The 21,421-nt window shown below is 40.8% G+C and overlaps 2 protein-coding genes across 7 annotated transcripts; both read right to left on the bottom strand.

Annotated features, from left to right (window-relative positions):
- Nucleotides 1–77: 77 nt before the first annotated feature.
- LOC109972308 (macrophage mannose receptor 1-like) lies at nt 78–5,952 on the bottom strand (the record flags this gene model as incomplete). Its single annotated transcript, XM_020621071.1, has 21 exons — nt 78–181; nt 265–411; nt 604–738; nt 924–956; nt 1,048–1,158; nt 1,267–1,386; nt 1,657–1,824; nt 1,905–1,949; nt 2,039–2,183; nt 2,364–2,446; nt 2,562–2,720; nt 2,796–2,897; nt 2,993–3,112; nt 3,217–3,299; nt 3,897–4,032; nt 4,136–4,254; nt 4,340–4,446; nt 4,536–4,759; nt 5,292–5,431; nt 5,528–5,640; nt 5,728–5,952. Coding segments are annotated over 21 exons (2,619 nt in total), but the record flags the coding sequence as incomplete, so codon positions are not given.
- A 428-nt stretch (nt 5,953–6,380) lies between these two features.
- klhl8 (kelch-like family member 8) lies at nt 6,381–20,930 on the bottom strand. 6 transcript variants are annotated; one of them, XM_020621059.1, is made up of 14 exons: nt 20,831–20,892; nt 19,800–19,934; nt 19,192–19,314; nt 18,261–18,487; nt 18,001–18,062; nt 16,705–16,870; nt 16,297–16,617; nt 16,008–16,194; nt 15,653–15,796; nt 15,177–15,288; nt 12,248–12,416; nt 12,006–12,165; nt 11,195–11,396; nt 9,865–10,533 (listed from the first exon to the last, which is right to left on the bottom strand). In XM_020621059.1, exons 4-14 carry the CDS (start codon nt 18,456–18,458, stop codon nt 10,410–10,412), a joined length of 1,845 nt encoding a protein of 614 aa, XP_020476715.1. In that variant the 5' UTR covers nt 18,459–18,487; nt 19,192–19,314; nt 19,800–19,934; nt 20,831–20,892; the 3' UTR covers nt 9,865–10,409. The 6 variants fall into 6 exon arrangements, with proteins under 6 accessions (XP_020476718.1, XP_020476717.1, XP_020476715.1 ...); XM_020621062.1 differs by lacking the exons at nt 19,192–19,314; nt 19,800–19,934 and adding an exon at nt 6,381–7,718 and having other exon boundaries at nt 10,392–10,533; nt 20,831–20,930; XM_020621061.1 differs by lacking the exons at nt 19,192–19,314; nt 19,800–19,934 and adding an exon at nt 8,742–9,433 and having other exon boundaries at nt 10,392–10,533; nt 20,831–20,930.
- Between the last annotated feature and the right edge of the window lie 491 nt (nt 20,931–21,421).

The raw sequence follows: 21,421 nt of genomic DNA, 5'->3' as shown, positions 1-21,421 counted from the left end.
GTTTTTTTTTTTTTTTTTTTTTTTTAAAAAACCCCCCCCCCCCCCATCTAACCAGCAATTCGCCTGTGAGGAGGTGTTTAACCAGAACAGATGGCATTAGTGAAGAGGCCCTTGGAGGAGGAAGCAGAGAGCTGGGAGTCGGTGATGTTTCCATCCTCGACACCCAGACCATGCAGACACACTGAGAACAGCCAAATCACAAAACTTTAGATGATTTGACCAATTTAGCAGAAGTCTAGGAGAAAAACAAGAATAAGAGCCTACCTTTTTGTTCACAGCTATAGACAATCTCGAGATATTTGGAAACAGTGGGACAAGGGTCCACCTCCACATGGGCGTACGCGAAGCAGTATTGATGATTGTCACACATCTTTCTAACTGAAGGAAGGACACCATCCACTGTGCAGCTTGCTACAGAACAGTGAAATCCTTTGAATCAGCATACTTGCATATTATTCTAATATGATTTGCATTGACCAGTTACCAGTAAAACGTAATTGCAGGTGAACATGAGGATTTTAATGATCAAATGCCAAGAAATACAATAAAGCCATTTATCTGTTTTTATCCTCTGTGAATGTAGTGACTAATGTGCAGCACCACCTCCTGAGCCACCCAGGTGTGGACAGATGTCGGCACTCTTTCGTCCATAGAAAGCAGACTGGATGTTAATTACACTTTCCTCTGGACAGTGAATGACAGCACTTGAGTCCTCGCACACCAGTGCTGTCATAAAACCTGCAATAGGAAGATGTACACATCAAGCGTTTACTGGACAACAAATTAACCGTTGATGTCATTTGTACATACGCTGCCTCTAAAGGGCCACGAGCCCTAAGGAGCTCCCTATGTACATACATAACTGTATTGCAAATGTATTTAATCTATGAAGGAAGTCCAGTCCAGCACTGAAGTATCATTACCATCATGAGGAGGAGGAGGCTTAGGTGTCCTTCCTGAAAGAGGAAACATAAGTATAGGATCATTTATCAATACTTTATATAATGTCTTACTTTTCATTTTGCAAGTTCAGTCAACACAGTTCACCTCTCCGCTTGCAGATGTATCCTCTTTTGTTCTCACAGTTGTCATCGTTCCAGTAGCCGTTGTTAATTAGTATAGACAGGCAGTCTTCACCATAATAGTCATCTGGGTTACCTTTAGAGGAAGATGAAGCCAGGAAAGAAAATTCTGTTGTTTTGCAAGACAGTACTCTTTATATGTTTTGTTTCTGAATCCATTCTCTCACAATATGTCTAAGTTAACCTGCACTCCAGTGGATGTATCTGAAAGGGGCGCCATCTGTCCACGCCCAGCCGCCTTCAGTGATGGAGTCATGACCGCCCATCCACAGAGAGATCCCCGTGGGACTCTGCTGGATCAAACCTGGCAGGAAACAACAACATAAAAATGGATAAAAACCAAGTTTAATTTAAAAAAAAAAACAAAAAAAAAACACTGTATGGATGTGGTCTGTACCTGTTACGTACAGGTATTCTGTATTCTCATAACCTCAATTTTATTCTTCCTAACTGGGCCCTAATACTTAAAACATACATAACTGGGACAAACACAAAGACTGTAAGAGATGAAATATGAAATATAATCAGAACTGTTACATTTTGGCTTCTTCAAGTAAAGATATACAAAGTGCACCTTGTATGAAGGCCTGTTCAGAGGGATCAGTGATACTGATGAGGTCTCCTCCCTGGTTAACACAGTCGGCTCGAGCCTCTGCCCATGTCCTCATTGACAGGTAGTTAAACAGGTAGCAGTAGTCGTTAAAAGGATCAGGTGTCCAAGAGCCACATTTATCATTCCATCCTGTAACAAATACAACAGTTTAAACATGTATAAAGCCAGACGAATGCATGCCATGCTTGAAATGTAGTAAAGAAGTTAACCTGGTCCAGACGTTGGGGGCTGGGGAGGAGGGCCTAGTCCCTTGCCTGTGGAGAGACAGCGCCCAGAATAACTACAAAATACAGCATGAATACACAACAAAAGACATATGAATGAAACATACAGCACATCAGACCTTTTTTGCAGATATATTCCCTTGAGGTGGTGCAGAAATCGTCATTGAGTTTCCCAGGTTCGATGTGATTTATCCCTCTGATGTGCACACAGTCCTCATTATTCTGCCAATTGTCTGGCTGGCCAGATGCCCACGGGACGACGTCCTGAGATCCAGACAAATACAGCGAGAGTGAGAGGGTGCAGCAATTTGCTTAATGAAATGCAGAGGAATATTTATTATTATACAGATGTTTGACACACCTTTTGAGACTTTTGCACCACATAACAAAAAGAAGGATGAATTCATTTTCTGGTGTCAAACTGGTTCATATTTTGTCACTTACTGCAGGAGTTCCATCGGTGTATACAAAAGTGTTTTCAACGTTGATATCGTTCAAACCGGTCCAGGCTTCACCCGGCAAGTGAGCTGTACACAGCAGACAAGTGTAACAAGTAATATTTCAAACTGTTTACATTTTCAACATTCATATGATGAAGTATTCTATTATATTTGGATCTAGCGTGCTTTCTTTGCCACTCACCATTTATGAAACTCAGCTCTTCCTCTGAGTGGAAGCTGACCAGGTGACCTTGCTCTGTGTTACAGCGAGCCTCAGCATCTTGCCAGTTTTTCACTGTCTCACTCTCAAAAAAATAGCAGAAGTTCCCATACAGCAAATATCCAGGGTCACAGTGGAACTCTAAAGGAAACCATTAGAAGGTTAATAACATGCCTTTAATGAGAGTATATGAGTGGGATCTTTACTGTGACTAACCAGGAGCTGAAGTTGGTTTGGGGTTCTGTCCACCTGTCATCTCACAAATGTAGCCCAGCAGTTTGAAGCAGTTGGTTGTTTCCCATTTGCCCTCATAATTTCCTGGAAGGAAACATAAATTCACCAGATACTGGTTTTACAGTGAAAAGATAATGGAAGTCTTAGTTTGAGCCAGAGTGACAGAGTGCATGTCTGACCTGTGAAGATCTGGCCACAGTCCCAGAAACCTACAGTGTTTTTGGGCCAACCGGGTGCATAGTTTGAAAAGGTAATTGCAGTTTTATCCACCCATTTGAAAACCCCGTCCTGGTCCTTATCTGTTAACATCAAAAAGTGGGAAATAAATATAAAATGCATTTACATGATTCACAAATACTGTAAATATAATTCTTTCTTTTTTATCTTCTTGTTTCATAGTGACCTGATAATCCGATCCAGATGTCAGGAATGTCCACTTGGTGAAAGTCTGGAAGCTTCCCATTTATGAAGAACTGTTCTTCTTGACTGCACATGAGGAAGAGAGCAAACTTGGCAGACAAGGTTCTCAGCTGTACTCACAAGCAACTCACTCTGTCAGCGGGGTTACATCTGTATCACAAATGCCTTTACATGAGAGCAAACAGCCAACATGTCTCCTGGTGAGGTGTAATTTAAAGCTGCATTGACCAATGTATTTCACATTAACAATGGATTTAATGCTGCATAGTGTGAAGGGTGTTGCTCGTGATGACAACAGATAAATGTCCCACAGCCCTGCAGCTACTGGGCCTTTTTTGGCTTCTTTTAGCTCACTGTCTTGATTCTCCAGTTTTACCTAGCAACAAACAGCAAGTGGACAAGCTCAGAGAGAAGCTAGTGAGTTCTGAGCAACATTTGGCAACTAAGCTGAGAGGAGAACAAATACTGGATTTACACTTATCAGGTGGCCAAAACTATGACTCTAAATGAATGATAACGGTGCTTTGTGTGTCTGCTGTGTGTTATTAGACAACTGCATGCCAAAACATTCACCAAAGCAACTTTATAAGCTAACAATATCAGTTTTCAGCTTGTATGACTAATTTTTTTTTGGGGGGGTGGTGATTGTTCTGCTTGACCTACCTATTAATAATCAGCAGGTGGGCCCCCATATCAGAGCACTTGGTGAGGGCATCATGCCAGGTGGTCAAGAGGTTGATATTACTGACCATCCAATAACAACTGCCTGCAAAGCTCAACCAGCCAGGAGGGCAGATGGCTGGAGACGTGGAAGTGAGGAACAGCAGGACAAGGTTAGAGGTAAAAAAAAAGCATAGAAAACTCGTCAACCTGTAAAGAGTGGAACAAACAATCCAGCTTACTGTTCAGTGGTCGTTCACACATGTAAGGACGCTCATATCTGCACATATGGGTCCTCCATTTACCAAAATCAGCTGACCTATCTTTGATTATTGTGGAACATGAGCCAGCCTGTGTGTCACTGTTGAAGAGCACAGGAGGTCAGATTTTCATTTGTGAGATCACAGTTTAAAGTTTACTGACAGGCACACTGAGGGATATCTTACACTGTAGGTTCCCCACCGGCCCAGTTTGTGTACCCCACTTGGACGGCATCAGACCAGGTAAACTGGCTGTTACCCACTTCGACTTGACAGGAAATCTTGTTGCATTTCTGGAGAAACAAAGCAGATGTTCACACTGATGAACATCATATCCACATCCAATATTAAATGACAAGAAAGCAAGCAGGCGTCCTCTCACCAGTGTGGAAAGCCCAATCCAGTGGTCAGGATGAAGCGGGCCCAGCATTGATGTGACAAACTGCTCTTCTTCTGCTGAGGCAATGGACACCAGGTCGCCGCCATCCTGCACACAGTCATATCTGGCTGATGCCCAGCTCTTCCTTGTGTCTACTTTTAGCCTGTAGCAGTTTGAGCCATACTGTGTCCAATTATTGGCAAAGTCACACTGAGGGCTAGGATTGGCTGAACAGCAAAAAGAAAAAGACGTGTCATTAGTCCCTTAAATGTGAAGGATCATGTACCCGTCAGTGGGGTTTGAGCTTAAAGTCAAATGATGTAACGTGAATAGTTCAAAAGTGATTCGGCATTTTGAAAAAAGAAAAAAAAAAGTTGTATTTTAAAGGTACTTCAATGATAATCCTGCAAGTGTAGATAAAGTTGCTGTTTGAAAAGTGACCTATTTGATCAGCCCGACAGGTTGACGTTTATAAAGTTGCTATAATCTGGATCTCCATACTCTAGCTTTGAGAGCAGTCTGCCTGTGCAAAAGTTTGTGGAGGTTAGATCAACTTCACTTGGAAAATACTTCAAATTATTGCAGGATTTGCTGAGTAGTTGGGAAGATAATAAAACAGATGTGACTGCTTTAGAACTTATAGCATAAAAAGACCAAAAGAAAGAAAAACAGATAAACTGACCAAGGGCGACAGCTCAGCAGCTTCACATAACAAAATGAAAGGTCTGAAACAGTATGGATGCCAGTTGTTGGACTCACAGTTGACGTGCTTGCAGATATATTTTCTCTTAGCACTGCAGGTTTCATCATTCCAGTGTCCAGAGCTATAACCTACAACCTGCCCACAGTCCTCTCCTGGGTCGCTGCCCCAGTTATCAGGCTGGCCTGGCATCCAGTATCTGGAACAGGACAGGAGAGAAGTCTGCAACTATCAAGCCTTTATTCAAACAGAGCTTTAATGAATTGAATGCTTCTGTGATAGCAATATTACATACGATAGGGTTTCTATAAAAGGACTCCCATCAGTCCACTCCCAGACACCTTCTACAACTCGATCGTTCAAGCCAATCCAAAAGATCTCTTGACCGATTTGTGTTCTCACCCACATCTAGAAATAACAAATAAAATTACATGAACATGTGAAATGAGAACCTTTATCAAGTGTTGTTGCTGTCTGTGCATTTGGACATCTCACCCTCTCCTGAATGTCTTGAATGCTCATCAGGTTGCTGTGTTGCTCCAAACAAAGCTCATTAGCCTCCAGCCATGACTTTACATCAGTTGAAAAGAAGTAACATTTGTTCTGGTACTCCCTCCAGCCTGGCTGACACTGGCAGTGAGCTGAAGATACAGCCAAAATGTGACACTTTGAATTAAGAAAGATCAATTTAATTTGAAGGGAACACAGGAAAGTGAAGCAGTTAAACAGCCATCAGAAATCCCTCCACCCTCTTAAGCAAGTCAGCGTTTCTTTTGCCGTTGTTGTACCATTCATCCTTGAAAAGGCCATTTTCTTTTCACTCGACTTCCTCCACCAGTACCTTCAGCTGCGGCTCCAGTAAAGGCCACTAGATGTTGGTCCCAAGGCTTTGAAGTGATAGGGAAACACTAAACTTTAAATATTACAATATAAGTCACTTCCTTTCCTTTACAAGAGCGAACGTCACTGCTGTTCACGTGTTCAATGTATCTGTTAAAACAAGAGTCTAAGACCTGGTGATCACACTGCTGTGGCGGTTGCAGGCAACAGTTTGCTAATCAAATTAGAACATTAAAAAAGGGCGACACAAAAAACTTTCAATAAATGAGTAGAATTTAAAAAATGCTGAAGTCAGAATCAGAAAATGTTGGGTGATTTTTGCTTCATAATAGTTGATGGTTAACTGCTCATTAATTAACTGACTAATAGTTGCAGCTCTAAATTAATGAATGCCTTTAATGAGTGCTGAGACACTAAAAACTATGTTGTGCACTTCACGTTACTGTAGTTTTCCTTGTGTCACTCATCGGTACATGTTAAATAATATTCAGTCTATTAATCTCAGAATTTATTTGGTTTAAATAATTCGTTTTTTAAATATGGATGTATGTAGTGTTGCTGCATGATTAGACATAATGGTATAACATCTTTCAGCCCTTAGCTTTCACTGGTTGATAAGTAAAAATACTCAGTTGATGTGAATGATTCATTTGAATGTGCATTGATCATAAAAGTCCCATGACAGAGCTGCAGTCCAGCCACGTCGACCAACTCTCAGAACCTCACACAAACCTTTGGGTAATGTTTGACTTTAACAGCTTCACAGACACTATAGAATCACATGTTTTGCACACATCCTTAAAGAACACTCTGCACGATGTAAAGAGATGAGCGCACTATGATGCTACAGACGCATCAGATACTGAAAACCCTCTATCAGAAGATTAAACCACTGCTTACTTTGACTTTCACGTCAGCTGATTTAAAGAACAATTAGAACATAAAAAACTGCAACTTTTGCCAGTTAAACCACCTACAAGCATAAACCACCTTTTGTTTATAAAGACAATTGGTTGTGTAAAAAACAAACAAACAAAAAAAAAAAACATGGCAGTAAAATAACCTAGTGTTAAGACATCTTCACATTTTAAGATGTGACATTTAAGCACATCTTAAAATGACTGATCTTATTAGGGATCACAACAGAGATGAGTAAAACTTAGCTGAAAACTGTTCTTAAATATGGAACAAAATACAAAATGTTTAGAAAGATCTTGTATGTGTATTTCGTCATTCTGATAAATTTCCATCCCAGGTCTGCACTCAGTTCATGTCCTCCACAGCCGCCTCAGCTCATTGGCTAAAAACACATTTTATTCCATTTCTCAGGTGGTTGACCATTAAAATTCCTGTCTCGGGATCGAGCTTCAATTTTAGAAAATTTTTTTTTTTTTTTAAATCCAAAATATATAGACTTACCACCAGCAAGAAGAGCAGCGATGCCGAACAGCTGCAGAAGAATTTGTCTTCTGTCCATATTTACCTTTCTGTGTTCACCTTTTAAGGTGCGTTTCAACACATCCTAGTTTTTCCTCTTAACCCAGAGTCTGGTAATGTTTGTGATGTGTTCAAGCTCCAGGTCATCAGCTCTCTGAGCATCTTCTCTTTGGTTTGCCTCTTTTCAGCATCCATCCAGAGTCCAAAGACTGAAAGCAGTAAAACACAGATGACAAACACTTGACCTCTTCACTAATTCTCTACAGCACAACCAGTGGATGTTTATTGAAAATTAAAACTTTGGTGGTTAAAAAGAAAGTTAACTATTTTCACTGCACTACGTGAAATATTAAGGATAAAACATTTAAGTGTCACACTGACAAAATAATTACCAATAAAAATATTACTATGAAAATGTAAAACACTGATTAATTATCAACCTTTTCTTGTATGCACTGCATTCTCTATTTTTACTACATGTTAATTGTAGCTAAATACATTTTAAAGCATTTAGTTGATTAAATGTGTTATATACTGTGAATAAAATGTACTTACCTACACAAAGCATTAAAATGATTTCATTCTTTTTTTCTAAACAACTGTTGAAAATGGTACAAATTCTGTAAACTTTGCTGTATATGCCCCAAAACTCTCAGCACCCAGTACATAATGATGTGATAGATTTCAGCCAATGCATTTCATCAGGAACTTTGTGTAAATCAACAATGTGCAACCTCTCAATAATCTTGATACATTCATGAGAGGAGAGTGCAAATCACAGTGAAACCACAAAGTCCAGATGTTTATAATAACCACATGTCAACTGTCAATAAAACGTTATAGTGCCGAAGCTCTGCAACAAACTGTTACACTGGTTAACTGTTAACTTGGGGTAATGGGATGTTACAAAACAATAAAAACTCAAATTTGACATCAAAATCTCATTTATACATTATACTGCTCAGCAGAATGATCAACAAAACTCCAGGATTATCGGTCCGGAGTGTTCTCTCAGTCGTCACTGAGATGAAAAACCACAAATAAACCAGAAAAAGAAACTAATTCACAAAACTCTTTAGTTTAGAGCCTGATGTGCATATTATGACTTTTAATTTTATAAAAGGGCATTACAACAGATTTGATTGCCGAAGACTGTTTCTGGAACCCGTTTATGGTCAGTCCTGATGGGAGTGTTACAGGAAAGAAAGAGGACTCCACCAGTGAACTTTACACATATCTTTATTATACCAATTTATACCAATACCAAATAAAAAGCACAAGATGGAAGCAGTCAAGAGGAGGAAGAACAACACAAAGTACAGGAAAGTATACAAAAACCTACCTGACTTGTTTGCAATTGCTTCAGTTTTGGAGTAAAAATGAGTATTAATACCAGTAGAACACAAACTGTGCAATAGCATTTATATTTCTCGTATAAACCATTTATAACATTTCTGTTTTACAATCATCACTCTGTCAGGTTATTCTGAAAAACCGTTGCCAGAAATTATTAAATTATTCTTAGATATGGCAGTTAAATAAACATCTTCAAACTTAAAACACAATGAAATTCTCCATTTAGGACAAAAATATACTCCAACTTCACATCTATTCTACGAAAGTAGTGCACAGCGATGGATTAGATAGTGTAGTAAAGAAGAATATCAAAGATACACCTATTTTATTACACAAAAATGTCCATATATTAAAATATAACAAGACCTTCTGCAAAAACAAACCTCAGCTGAATCTGATACACGTCTGCAAGTGCTTTGATTAGACAAGACAAACCTGGGATTTGAAGATCTGCCCCTGTCAGTTGGAAGAGTAATGTAAAATGAGAAAGAACTGGAAAGAGGCATCATATTGCTCTGATCACTCCTCGACTCTCGAGTAGATGCCGGCCATCAATCCTTTCTCAATTCTGAAGTCGAGGTAAAAGACAGGATTTGGGATTCATCAGGTGCTTGAACTGGATTTACATCTGTAGCTTTGTTAAATGGCTAACGCACCTTTCTGTGAGTGTGTCTGGCACTTGCAGCAGTTAAATCACCTTTTAACCAGTGACTGATTTGTCCATAACAGCCTTAAATGATTGTTCACACCTAAGTACAGGCAAATCCCAGCTAGAAATGCTTGGGCGATGTAGCTTACTGCAGCTGGAACAGCTCTGAATTTCACCGTCAAAGTTAAACTGCCACTGAAATGGAGGCTCTCCTATAAGATCACAGGAATTCTGGAAATGTATTTGACATCTTAAAATTTGCCATGTTTGGTATATGTTACTGCGCACACTGCACCGGAAACAAGACGTTCAAGTAGGTCCAATGTGAATGTTTTTTACTGACTGATTTGTCTCATCTCTCTGGACAATGAACAACCGCAGAGGCCGTAATCCAGAGACAGTTAAAGAAGCAATTAGAAATCCTTTCAAACTGGCCCAACATACAGTCCATGTTCATAATGTGCACAGTTAACATAGCAGTTCTGAACCCAAACTTGCCTCACATTCTCAAGAGGCTAGTATTAAATTCAAGGCTCAGCTATTTTCCCTTAAAACAACAAAACTATGCCAAACAAAAGAAAATACAGTACAAAATACTATTGCAAACAACACTAAGAGGAGTCAAGAAAAATGCCTTGGATGTGTCTTTCTGTTCAAAAAGACTTTATCAGATGTGCAATTCAAGTCAAAAGCTCCCTAAAATTCCTCAGTCAGTGTGAGAGAACTGAACATCATCCTGAATCAGTTTGAGGCTGATGCTCAGACTGTGTTGACAGTAAAAGGGTTGCTGGGTGAAACCATTCTGTCACTGTCTGTGTGCTTTGTGTTGTGTGCCCGTGCAGTGATTAGATCTGCTGGTGACCTGGCAGTCAGTCACCTGGTAAATATGCGGCAGTCACATGCAGTTGACCACGTTGCTGGAGCCCTGGCCGATGTCCCTGATCTGGCTGACATGAGACGAACAGACAGCCACTCCGGCACCGGCACGACAGTGAGACACCGAACCCACCCGCTCCCACCTGAACAGCAAACAGGTACAGATCAAATAAGAACCGCAACGTGACAACGTTAACGGTGCTGGACGGCTGCTCTTTAGAACTACTGGAGGACTGTAGCTGCAGAATTCACATTATTCATCAACTATATGACAGTTGGCAAGGCAAGTATATTTGTATAGCACACTTCATTCACAAAGGTAATTCAAACAGCTTTAAGACATTTAACAAAAAAAGAAAATAGCATAAAACATTTGAGTTAAAAGAATAAATGTTTCTACTGGTCCTCCATAACTGGAGGAACAGACTGTCGCTATTTATGTGGTGTTGTCTATTATATAACTGGTTGTCTATTAGTAACAGATATAAATACACTCATCAGCCACTTTATTAGGTACACCTGTAAATGCAACACTTCTGTCTTAACATCTGTGTTTATGAAACACAAAATGTTGGTTTTTGGAGAAACTGTTAATTTAACTATTCAATTACTGTATATGTTTATTATTGAGGTCATAGTTAAAGGCGGGGTTGTACTGGACCACATTATATCCAGAGGTGTTCCTAATATTCTGACCCTCTCATGTATGTAGCGGGGAAGGACAAAAATATAGAGACACCTAACAATCTGCCTCAATACCTTAGAAACACGGCATCACACAGCCCTTGTTCACCTCCACCTCACCTGTTCATTCGAGGCTCAAAAGCCTCCACCGTGTTCAGGTAGATGTTCCCATTGTGGCCTCCGACTGCAAACACTCTTCCCATTACAGTGGCGACCCCGACCCCACCACGGGGTGTGGTCAGCTCAGACACATACTCCCAGCGGTCCATTCGTGGGTCAAAGCGCTCTACAGAGCTCAGAGGTGAGTTGTCATCAAAACCACCTTTAGAAAATGAGACAGACAAATATTTAAAAAAAAACAAGAAATTTTTCTTTTAAGGTTTTGTGAAAAAAGCTTAATGGAATCTGACATGATTTTACTTGTAACTTTTAGTTTCACTGAGTAGGATTATGCTGTTTGTAAAGGAGCAGCCACAAGAGAAGATTATATATTCATTTTAAGCCACAGCCACTGACTCAGCAACATGTCACAACAGAGGTTTCAATGAACCTTGAATGGCTCTTCAAATTCAAGTGGCACAATAAAAGATCCAATCCTGACACTGTGAATCAGTTACCAGATAGTTTTACGAAACACACACTTCTGTCTTCCCTGATTTACACATTTGTATATAAAATTGTAGGGCGTGAACTTAAGGCATGTGATGTGGGCATATCAAGAAAAAAGCACCCATGTCAGCAAAATACTGACAAAGAGTCGGTCTAATTTCAGTCACTGCAGTAAAAGCAAATGTAGGACAAAAACACAACCTCGAACTGCTGCTCTGATAATGTTCACAAGGCTATTAAAGTGATCAGAACTGAAGAACACTGCAGGTGTTGGAAATCAAACTGAGAAATGTGATATGTCCATTTTATTAGTCCTTCTCACCCACTACATAGAGGCAGCTGTTCAGTTTGCTAACTCCATTCCCAGCCCGCCGCTGGCCCATCTCGCTGACCTCTGTCCACTTGTTAAGGTGAGGGTCAAACCGCTCCACACTGGATAGCGAAGCCACGCCATCGTTGCCTCCAACTGCATACACAAAACTCTGGCAGGGAGAGGATATAAGGGAATGCAGTGCAGACATGATTTATCAATCACAGCTGCCTGGCTTTCCACTTCAGTCTTACCCCCAGTGCCACAGACCCCACTCCTCCTCTGGGTGTGTTCATTGGAGCCACGGCGCTCCAGCAATCACTTTCAATGTCATAACGCTCCACGTCATTGAAGCAGGAGTTGTCATCCAGACCTCCAATGGCATAGATAGGACCGCCAAGAGCTGCTAGGGCTATACCCCTCCTGAGAAACACATACAGTACAGACACCATTTTAGTTTTTCCAGCTCTGTGATGGGGACTATACATTGCTCAAAGTAGATACATACAGTGGGGCAAATAAGTATTTGATACACCGCCGACTTTTCAAGTTTTCCCAGTTACAAAGAATGGACAGATCTGTAATTTTCATCGTAGGTACACCTCAACTGTGAGAGACAGAATCTACAAAAAAAATTCCAGAAAATCACATTGTTAGATTTTTACTAATTTATTTCCATTGTATTGCATGAAATACTGTAAGTATTTGATACAATAGAAAAACAGAACTTAATATTTGGTACTGAAACCTTTGTTTACAATTACAGAGGTCAGATGTTTCCTGTAGGTCTTGACCAGGTTTGCACACACTGCAGCAGGGATTTTGGCCCACTCCTCCGTACAGGTCTTCTCCAGATCTTTCAGGTTTTGGGGCTGTCACTGGGCAACACGGAGTTTCAGCTCCCTCCATAGATTTTCTATTGGGTTCAGGTCTGGAGACTGGCTAGGCCACTCCAGGCCCTTGAAATGCTTCTTACGGAGCCGCTCCTTAGTTGCCCTGGCTGTGTGTTTGGGGTCATTGTCATGTTGGAAGATCCAGCCACGACCCATCTTCAATGCTTTTACTGAGGGAAGGAGGTTGTTGTCCAAAATCTCGCGATACATGGCCCCATTCATCCTCTCCTCAATACGGTGCAGTCGTCCTGTCCCCTTTGCAGAAAAGCACCCCCAAAGCATAATGTTTCCACCCCCATACTTCACGGTTGGGATGGTGTTCTTGGGATTGTACTCATCCTTCTTCTTCCTCCAAACACGGTGAGTGGAGCTGACCACATGACCTTCTCCCATGCCTCCTCTGGATCATCCAGATGGTCTTTGGCAAACTTCAGACGGGCCTGGACATGTGCTGGCTTGAGCAGAGGGACTTTGCGTGCGCTGTAGGTTTTTAAGCCATGACGGTGTAGTGTGTTACTAATGGTAACCGTTGAGACTGCGGTCCCAGCTCTCTTCAGGTCATTGACCAGGTCCTCCCGTGTAGTTCTAGGCTGATCCCTCACCTTTCTCAGGATCATTGATACTCCACGAGGCGAGACCTTGCATGGAGCCCCAGTCCGAGGGAGACTGACAGCCATCTTGAATTTCTTCCATTTTCTAATAATTGCACCAACAGTTGTTGCCTTCTCATCAAGCTGTTTGCCTATTGTCCTGTAGCCCATCCCAGCCTTGTGCAGGTCTACACTTTGTCCCTAGTGTCCTTAGACAGCTCTTTGGTCTTGCCCATAGTGGAGAAGTTGGAGTCTGATAGATTGAGTGTGTGGACATGTGTCTTTCATACAGGTAACGAGTTCAAACAGGTGCAATTAATACAGGCAATGAGTGGAAGATAGGAGGGCTTCTTAAAGACAAACTAACAGGTCTGGGGAAGCCAGAATTCTTGCTGGTTGGTAGGTGATCAAATACTTAATATCATGCAATACAATGGAAATAAATTATTTAAAAATCTAACAATGTGATGTACCGGAATTTTTTTGTTGATTCTGTCTCTTACAGTTGAGGTGTAGCTACGATGAAAATTACAGATCTGTCCATTCTCTGTAAGTGGGAAAACTGAAAAAATCGGCAGGGTATCAAATACTTATTTGCCCCGCTGTATGTGTCATTTATCCATCACTCACAGTATGGTCAATAGCAGGGGTGTAAAGGTACACGTATTTGTACTGAACTGTTTCGTTACAGATGCCCGAGCCCGAGGTGGCTCGGGCATCTGTTTCGGATGCCTCCTGGGCGCCTTCCTAGGGAGGTGTTCCGGGAATGTCCCACCGGGAGGAGGCCCCGGGGAAGACCCAGGACACGCTGGAGGGACTATGTCTCTGGGCTGGCCTGGGAACGCCTCTTTTTTTGGCATTCCCCCGGAGGAGCTGGAGGAAGTGTCTGGAGAAAGGGAAGTCTGGGCATCTTTGCTTAGACTGCTGCCCCCGTGACCCGGTTCCAGATAAACGAAAGAAAATGGATGGATGGATGGATGGATGGATGTTTTGTTACAGGCCTTGTACCCAGTGCAATCTTTAATGGTAGTTATCAATAAGGTTATTTGGGTGTGGAACATTTCTTTCAAAACTGTCGCCCCACCATGAATATATTAAGTGATAGACTGGAGAACAGTAACACACAGCACACTTAGTTTAGCCAAGTCTCTGGCTAGTAAACGCCATGACAAATGCAAACGAGAAGCCAGAGCTCGAAGACCCTCCCGTATCATTAAGGTCTCCTGTCTGGGAACACTTCAGCTTCCCGGTGAAATACAACAACAGACAAAGACAAGTGGATAAGATGTCAGGTGATCGCACTGGCTCGGAATCTAGTCACACACCCATTCTCCACTGCAACAGCAGAGCTAGATGTCAAACAGCACCAGATTTGGATTCAAAATGGGTATGAATACACTATTTTGAAAGCCCTCTGTCACAGAGTGAGTTCACATAAAAACTTGGCTTCTCAATATAACTGCTTCCCAGCATCAGACCAAGTCCCTGTTTTTAACAAGCTTTGTTTTTGTCATTCCCACTACAACTCAAGACTGGTCTTCTTCAGATCCATCCAGTGTGGAGAGCATTTCTGAAAATCACAACTCTTGGGTGTGAAAAGCCAAAATGGAGACAGATGTTAGTCTGACAGCACACTCTCCCACATTGTTAGCCAAAGTAAAATGTACTATTCAGATTCAGTCTATTGTAGTGTTGTGTACCTTTTGGTGTTCATCGAGGCTTTCATCATCCACTTGTTGGTGAGAGGGTCAAACATCTCCATGCTGCCTAAATGTTCATTACCATCATGGCCTCCAACAGCATAAACTTTTCCTAATAAACAGAAATAAACATTTACAAAGTTGGCCTCCGTCATCATGCGAGGTCAGTGAATGATACTGTTACAACAAACTAAAATATAAGTTTATAACTTTTCTGAGTTGTAATTAGTCATATTTTACAAATACAGTTACAAATACAAATATAATACAGCTGGCAGGTTGCAAGGTATACAATATTTAATTTACAGCTAATTAAATACTGATCTCCTTTCTGAATTATCAAATAATAGGGATAAGTAAACATTTATAGAAAATACTACATATTACTAAATACACCATTATATCTTCTTGTGATTTGCAATTCCTAAACCTAGGCTCTGTTTTTTTTTTGCTGTGTTATATATAACCTGTCTTACCTCCTACAGAGATTACACCCACATGACGCCGTCTGCTGTTCATTTCAGGGCCAAAAAACCAGCTGTTCTTAGTGATGGAGTAGCACTCGATGCTGCGAAACGGGTCGCCAGAACCTCCCCGGCCACCCACACAGAACAATACACCTGAGGAAATGATAAGAAAGAACAAAAGCTGGCACACATCATACATGCTTGAAGAACAAACACATTTTAGAAAGAAGAAGAGACTGAGTCTGTTACAACACATGAATAGCATTTTGTTTCATGTGTGTCTAGGATGACAAAAAAGTTGGTACCAGTGCCTTAAAATCTTTAGTTACATTTTCAATGCCAAAGGCCACCATATATTTAGTACCTGCGGTGTGTTTCCGGGGTATGGTGCGGACTGAATACTCAAACTCTGGCACCACCTTATTGCTGATGTGGAGGTGGTAGTTCCTGGCTTCGTCCATGAGGTCACGACAACTCAGGTTACCTTTGATCATCTCATCCTTAGCCACTGTTCCAGTTAAGAAGTCTACAGGGAGCAAAGGGAGGCGCACCTGTAAGAGACACCAACATACAGTGTGCTGCGGTTGTAAAAGCGACAACACTCAGCTCAAGAAAACAACACCCCTCATGAGCCAAGCTATGCACTCTCTGACCTGAGACATGATCTGTTCCAGCCAGGCCTTGTGGTGCTGTGGGTTTGCTTTCAGCCATTTTATTGCTGCATTGTACACCTGTGTCTCTGAGTGGATATTGAGCTCACTGGAAGACAACAGTGTGCGCAAGTGCTGGGGTGACACGCATGTGAAGTCCTCACAGTCAACAACCTCAGTGAAGTGTTCGCAGGCATAGCGGTCAGCCATGTCCATTAGGTCCACACGGTTGTGGCTCTCAGCAAAGGTACGAACCGCCAGACAGTTGGTGGGGTGAAAGTGGACCTTCATGTACTCACAGCAGGCTCTTGCCACTAACTCCACCTAACAGAACCAGACAGTAATAAAGGCATTTTACACATTCGCATTATGCCTGCTGCTTGGTGAGTGTGTGCATTTATATTTCTTTACCTGAAGAATGCAGGCAGCATAAAGCAGTGGCTGGACATTGTCAACTGTTAATGTGAGCTTGGAGGAGTAGGCAAAATGCACCAGGTCCTGAATAGCATCACCATCAAAATCCTTGATTTCTATCAGTTCCTGCTTAGCCTCTGACATATCCGACAAAAACATGGCCCTGAGAGAAGAAATGGCCACTTAGATAAGAACAGTTCCTTTCACAAAGCTTAATGTTCTGCAAAACATAAAACACGGAAAAATATATTGTGTTCTGAAGCCTGCAAGAGACTGCTCCACTGCTGTCCATTCATTAGGTATGGAGGCCCAGAGTTCACATTATGTTTAGTTGAAATATCATGTTTTAAAGAAAACTATTGTTATTTTACACTATAATAGCCTTTTTGTATATCACCATTTTATATAATATACTGTATGGCTTTTCCCAGATGTTAATATACAAGAGGGCGGCTGTGGCTCAGGAGGTACAGCGGGTCGTTTCCTAACCGGAGGATTAGCGGTTCGATTCCCGGCTTGTCCAGTCAACATGTCGAGGTGTCCTTGAGCAAGACACTGAACCCCCAGTTGCTCCCAGTGATGTCACCGGTGTGTGAATGCGTGAGTGCTTGGGAGTGCGAATGGGTGAATGGCCGAATAATGTGAAAGCGCTTTGAGTGTGCTGTAAAAGCATAGAAAGGCGCTATACAAGTATAAGACCAAGAAGAAACAGACTGTTTCTATCTAAGCATCATTGTATAAGGAGATACACTGAAATGACAAAATTGAGTCTTAAATGTTTTATGAAAACACAGCTAATAGGCTCCATTAAGTAACTATCAAGCTCAAGATCAAAGATTTTTTATTGTCAATTCACTATATGTGCAGGACATACAGAAAATTGAAATACTGTTTCTCTCTCACCTAGTATTGAATGCCATTACCATTTAGGAAACTAAAATAGAATAAAAAGAATAAGAAAAACAAAATAAAAGTGATTAGGGTAAAAACTAAACAGTACAACCTGATAGGCTATGACTGAAACCCTGTACAATCAGTGTCAGAGCATAGAAAAATAGCAAGAAGATTGTCAGATGGTTGTGAGATTGAGATGCACACAGACAGTATGACCAACAGCAGAAGATATGACGGTGAAAACAGTCACATCTGCTGTTCACGAGTAAGAGAAATACTTAATATTATAATTAAATTAATATTATAGGGCGGCACAGTGGAGCAGTGCCTGCCTGGCTTCTCTCCGGGTACTCCTAGGTCCCGGTGGACCCTGCCTGAAAAGATAAAAATAAAACATACCTGAAGTAAGGGATAACACAAGCCAGCACTAGCTTGTGGCATGGTATTAACTTATTTCCAACCTAGGGATAAATAAAATACTTTTTAAAAACAGGTAACAAGGCACACCTTCATGCAGTATTAACAAGCTTGCCACTTATTTATTTCTACAGTATGACTGCTAGGACAGAGTACTGAAGACATAAGTAGAGATCAATTATAATAAAAACATAAGACAACCAAATCCCTTCCTTCCTTTACATTTACACAAGGTGACTCACCTTCAGCGTAACATCACAGAGCTCCCCAACCTCGTAGAAATGCCTGAGTGAGTTATGGAAGTCCTTCCAAGCCTCATGAGCCTCAAAGACAAAGGACCCATCAGGCTCAAAGTCTGCTTTGGAAGCCCCGTTTCCAGGCCGCTTCTCCTTAGACTTCAACTGCTTGGCATGGGCTGCCGCCACATTTCCTGGTGCCATAGTTGGCTAGCGGCTACAGAAAACAGCACCTGTAAGAGAGAAAAGAGAGAGGAGGAATCTGATCACCTTATAAAGACCGTGGCAGTTTGGGGTAGGCAATATGGATACGTTGTGATATTTTGATTCAACACATGTGGCACTAGGGATTAAACTATTACTCGACTGAACAACAGAAAATTAATCAGCAACAATTTAGAGATCTGACTCATTGTTTTCTTGAACTTTTTAAAGCAATAATAATCATCCTTTTCTTCAAGTAGTTTCTTTTTCAGTTTTAGATCATTGACTTACACAGCTGGGTCAAAATACATTGAGGAATTGAAAATAATCAACAGATTAACCATTAATAAATAATTCTTAGCCGCAGCCCTATTTAACCCTATACAATTATATGGAGAGGCTATAAACACTAGTACTGAATTATCACCCATCCCTACCAATAATAAGCAGGACAAATTTGAACCGTCACTAACTGCGTCATGCAACAAGATGAAATAGAAACCACAACCCAGTGCAAATAACATTCTATAGGCTTCAGTGAAAGAAACAAAAGAGAAATTGGTGGGGGACATGGTCTGGCAGCTGAGCAGGTTTGGCCAGTATTTCTCCCCTTTCAGTGTCACTTCCCCTTTCACTCATTCAGCAAAGATTGAGCATATTAGAACAAGCAGATTCCTCCTCCAAACTAACACACAAGAAAATACAGTGCAGTCAAACCCAAAGAAATTCCTACCTATTGCTGAGTCTGATGAAAAATCACCACAAATGAGAAGAGATGCTGAGAGCAGCCAGCCAGGGGCCAAAGCTCCACCCACACCTTACAGATGATGCACTGTCTCTTTTTTGAGCTATGCCTCTGAAAATGAATAGACTCAGTGTATTACCCCCTCATCACTAGTCCTCTCAGCTGTAAGAGCAGAAAACGCTGGTCATCAAAGGAGTCGAGCTCGACTTCTGTTCTACTTTGCAGACGTGTGGACAGGCTTCATCTTTGAGACTATATGATTTTTCAAAATATGTAGGAATTTAGTAATATTCATTTACTCAATGGGAGATTCTGAGTCATTTGCAACATAACATCCACAGACTATGATGTTTTATTCATAAGGAGTAAGTGAAGTGGGGTAGTCAATAATTTAACAAGAGATGTTTTGCAGAAGAGTCAACTCCACTGAGTACAAACAGAAAAACAATACACTTTTTTAAAATTCATGCAGTATTTTTCTATGCATCCATGTGTGTGTGTGTGCACCATACAACCGGGACCCCCACTAGGCAACCAGTATGCAACACTAGGCACAAAGATATACAGAAGATGGGTATGCATTCACAAAAACTCACTATTGTCATGTCAGATTACTTCAGCCACTTCCAAGAGGACACAGCAACTCCTTTGGTCAGAGTATTGTGACAATTGTTCCTGCATACTGAATTACTACATTTCCCTGACCACTTTTTCAGAGACTGAGGGTAAGGCTGCTTGTAAAAAAAGAGAAAATTGTCAAGGAAAGTATTTATGTAGTTGGTTGGGAGTGTTTTACATTAACACATCATATGTAGTGTTTTTGTTTGTTTTTTTTTGATTAAATGTCACCCTTTTACAGTTTGAATTTTGTTATACTATGTGCTTATAAAACCAGACATATTCCTAAATCCTAACTAATCAGGTATAAAAGTGCGCGGACTACTTTTTCTTAGATGTGCCAAAAATATCCAGTATGGTGACAGATGTATGTAAGGATGCTTTAATAGTTAACAACAGGCCTGGACAATGGAATACCATGCGAACATATCTAACCTATATATAGGTGTAGATATTTATAATGAGGTAGCAGCTGTTGCTAACTGTATCTATATTTTACATAGCTGTTTAACCTCCAAACGATAGCTAGCATCACGAAGTAACATCTAAATTTTTTTTGACGTGTCGACACTTTCTAAGTAAGATACCAAAGGGTAACAGTCGACAAAAGCTGAAACGCAATCTTTAATATCCAACATGCAACCACACGTCGACAATTCATGTAGTAAGACAAGCTTGGATTATCAAGTTGGTACGGCTGACTAGTAGCCGCATTCAGTGTAAACACTATCTCTAAGCAACAAGCTCCTTTCTTTCTTATAGTCCATATAACGTATAGTCAAACATTATGGCTCTACGGGACATGATAAATTTAACTAGGTGGGTTACGAGTGAATTAACGGTTAGCTTGTTTGCTAACAGCATCTAGTAGACAAGTTAGCATTCGTACGACAACTAACTAGCAGGAAACGGACAGGATTTAGCGAACACATTAAATGATGAATGCTACAAATGAGTGTAAAATGTTGCATAATTGTAGTCTTGTGTGAAACATATTCAAATTAGATACCTCATGTCGCAGCAGAAATTAAAATGCCGGCTTCATTGAGAGCAATGTTTGACATCGACACATTTGTTGTGAGTCCAGGTGCCTCATGGGTATTGTGGTTTTAAAGCATTACCTGACAAGCAGCTGCTGCATTAACAAAATTACCAAGCTTTCAGTGCTATTTTAAAAAGTGTTTAATTTAAGCTCCCTTGTTTTGTCTCTGAAGCTGATGGAAAATGCATGATGTAAACCACTTTCCACTATATTTATGCATGCAGTAATGCTAAGAACAGTAGTGGAATGTAATGTAAACATAAGTTAATTTACTTAAGTACTGCAGGTCCTACTTAACTACAAATTTGACGTAGGCTACTTGAATGTTCCTTCATACAGCTTACTACTCCACAGCATTTTAGAGGTAGTATTGTACATTTTTACTACAATTACAATATTTGACTATTGTTACTAGGCCTGTTACTGTCTGTATGTCCTGCACATATAGTGAATTGACAATAAAATTGATCTCGATCTTTACTAGTCCAAATACTCAAGAGTTAGGATTTTGATGATACATTTTCCTACATTTACATACTTAAGTAACACTTTCAGTGC

The sequence above is a fragment of the Monopterus albus genome, unplaced genomic scaffold (assembly GCF_001952655.1).
Source record: "Monopterus albus unplaced genomic scaffold, M_albus_1.0 scaffold253.1, whole genome shotgun sequence".
In the NCBI taxonomy this organism is placed as follows: Eukaryota; Metazoa; Chordata; class Actinopteri; order Synbranchiformes; family Synbranchidae; genus Monopterus; species Monopterus albus.
The sequence above is the reverse complement of the archived record's forward strand: the minus strand, read 5'-3'. Positions and strand labels throughout refer to the sequence as shown.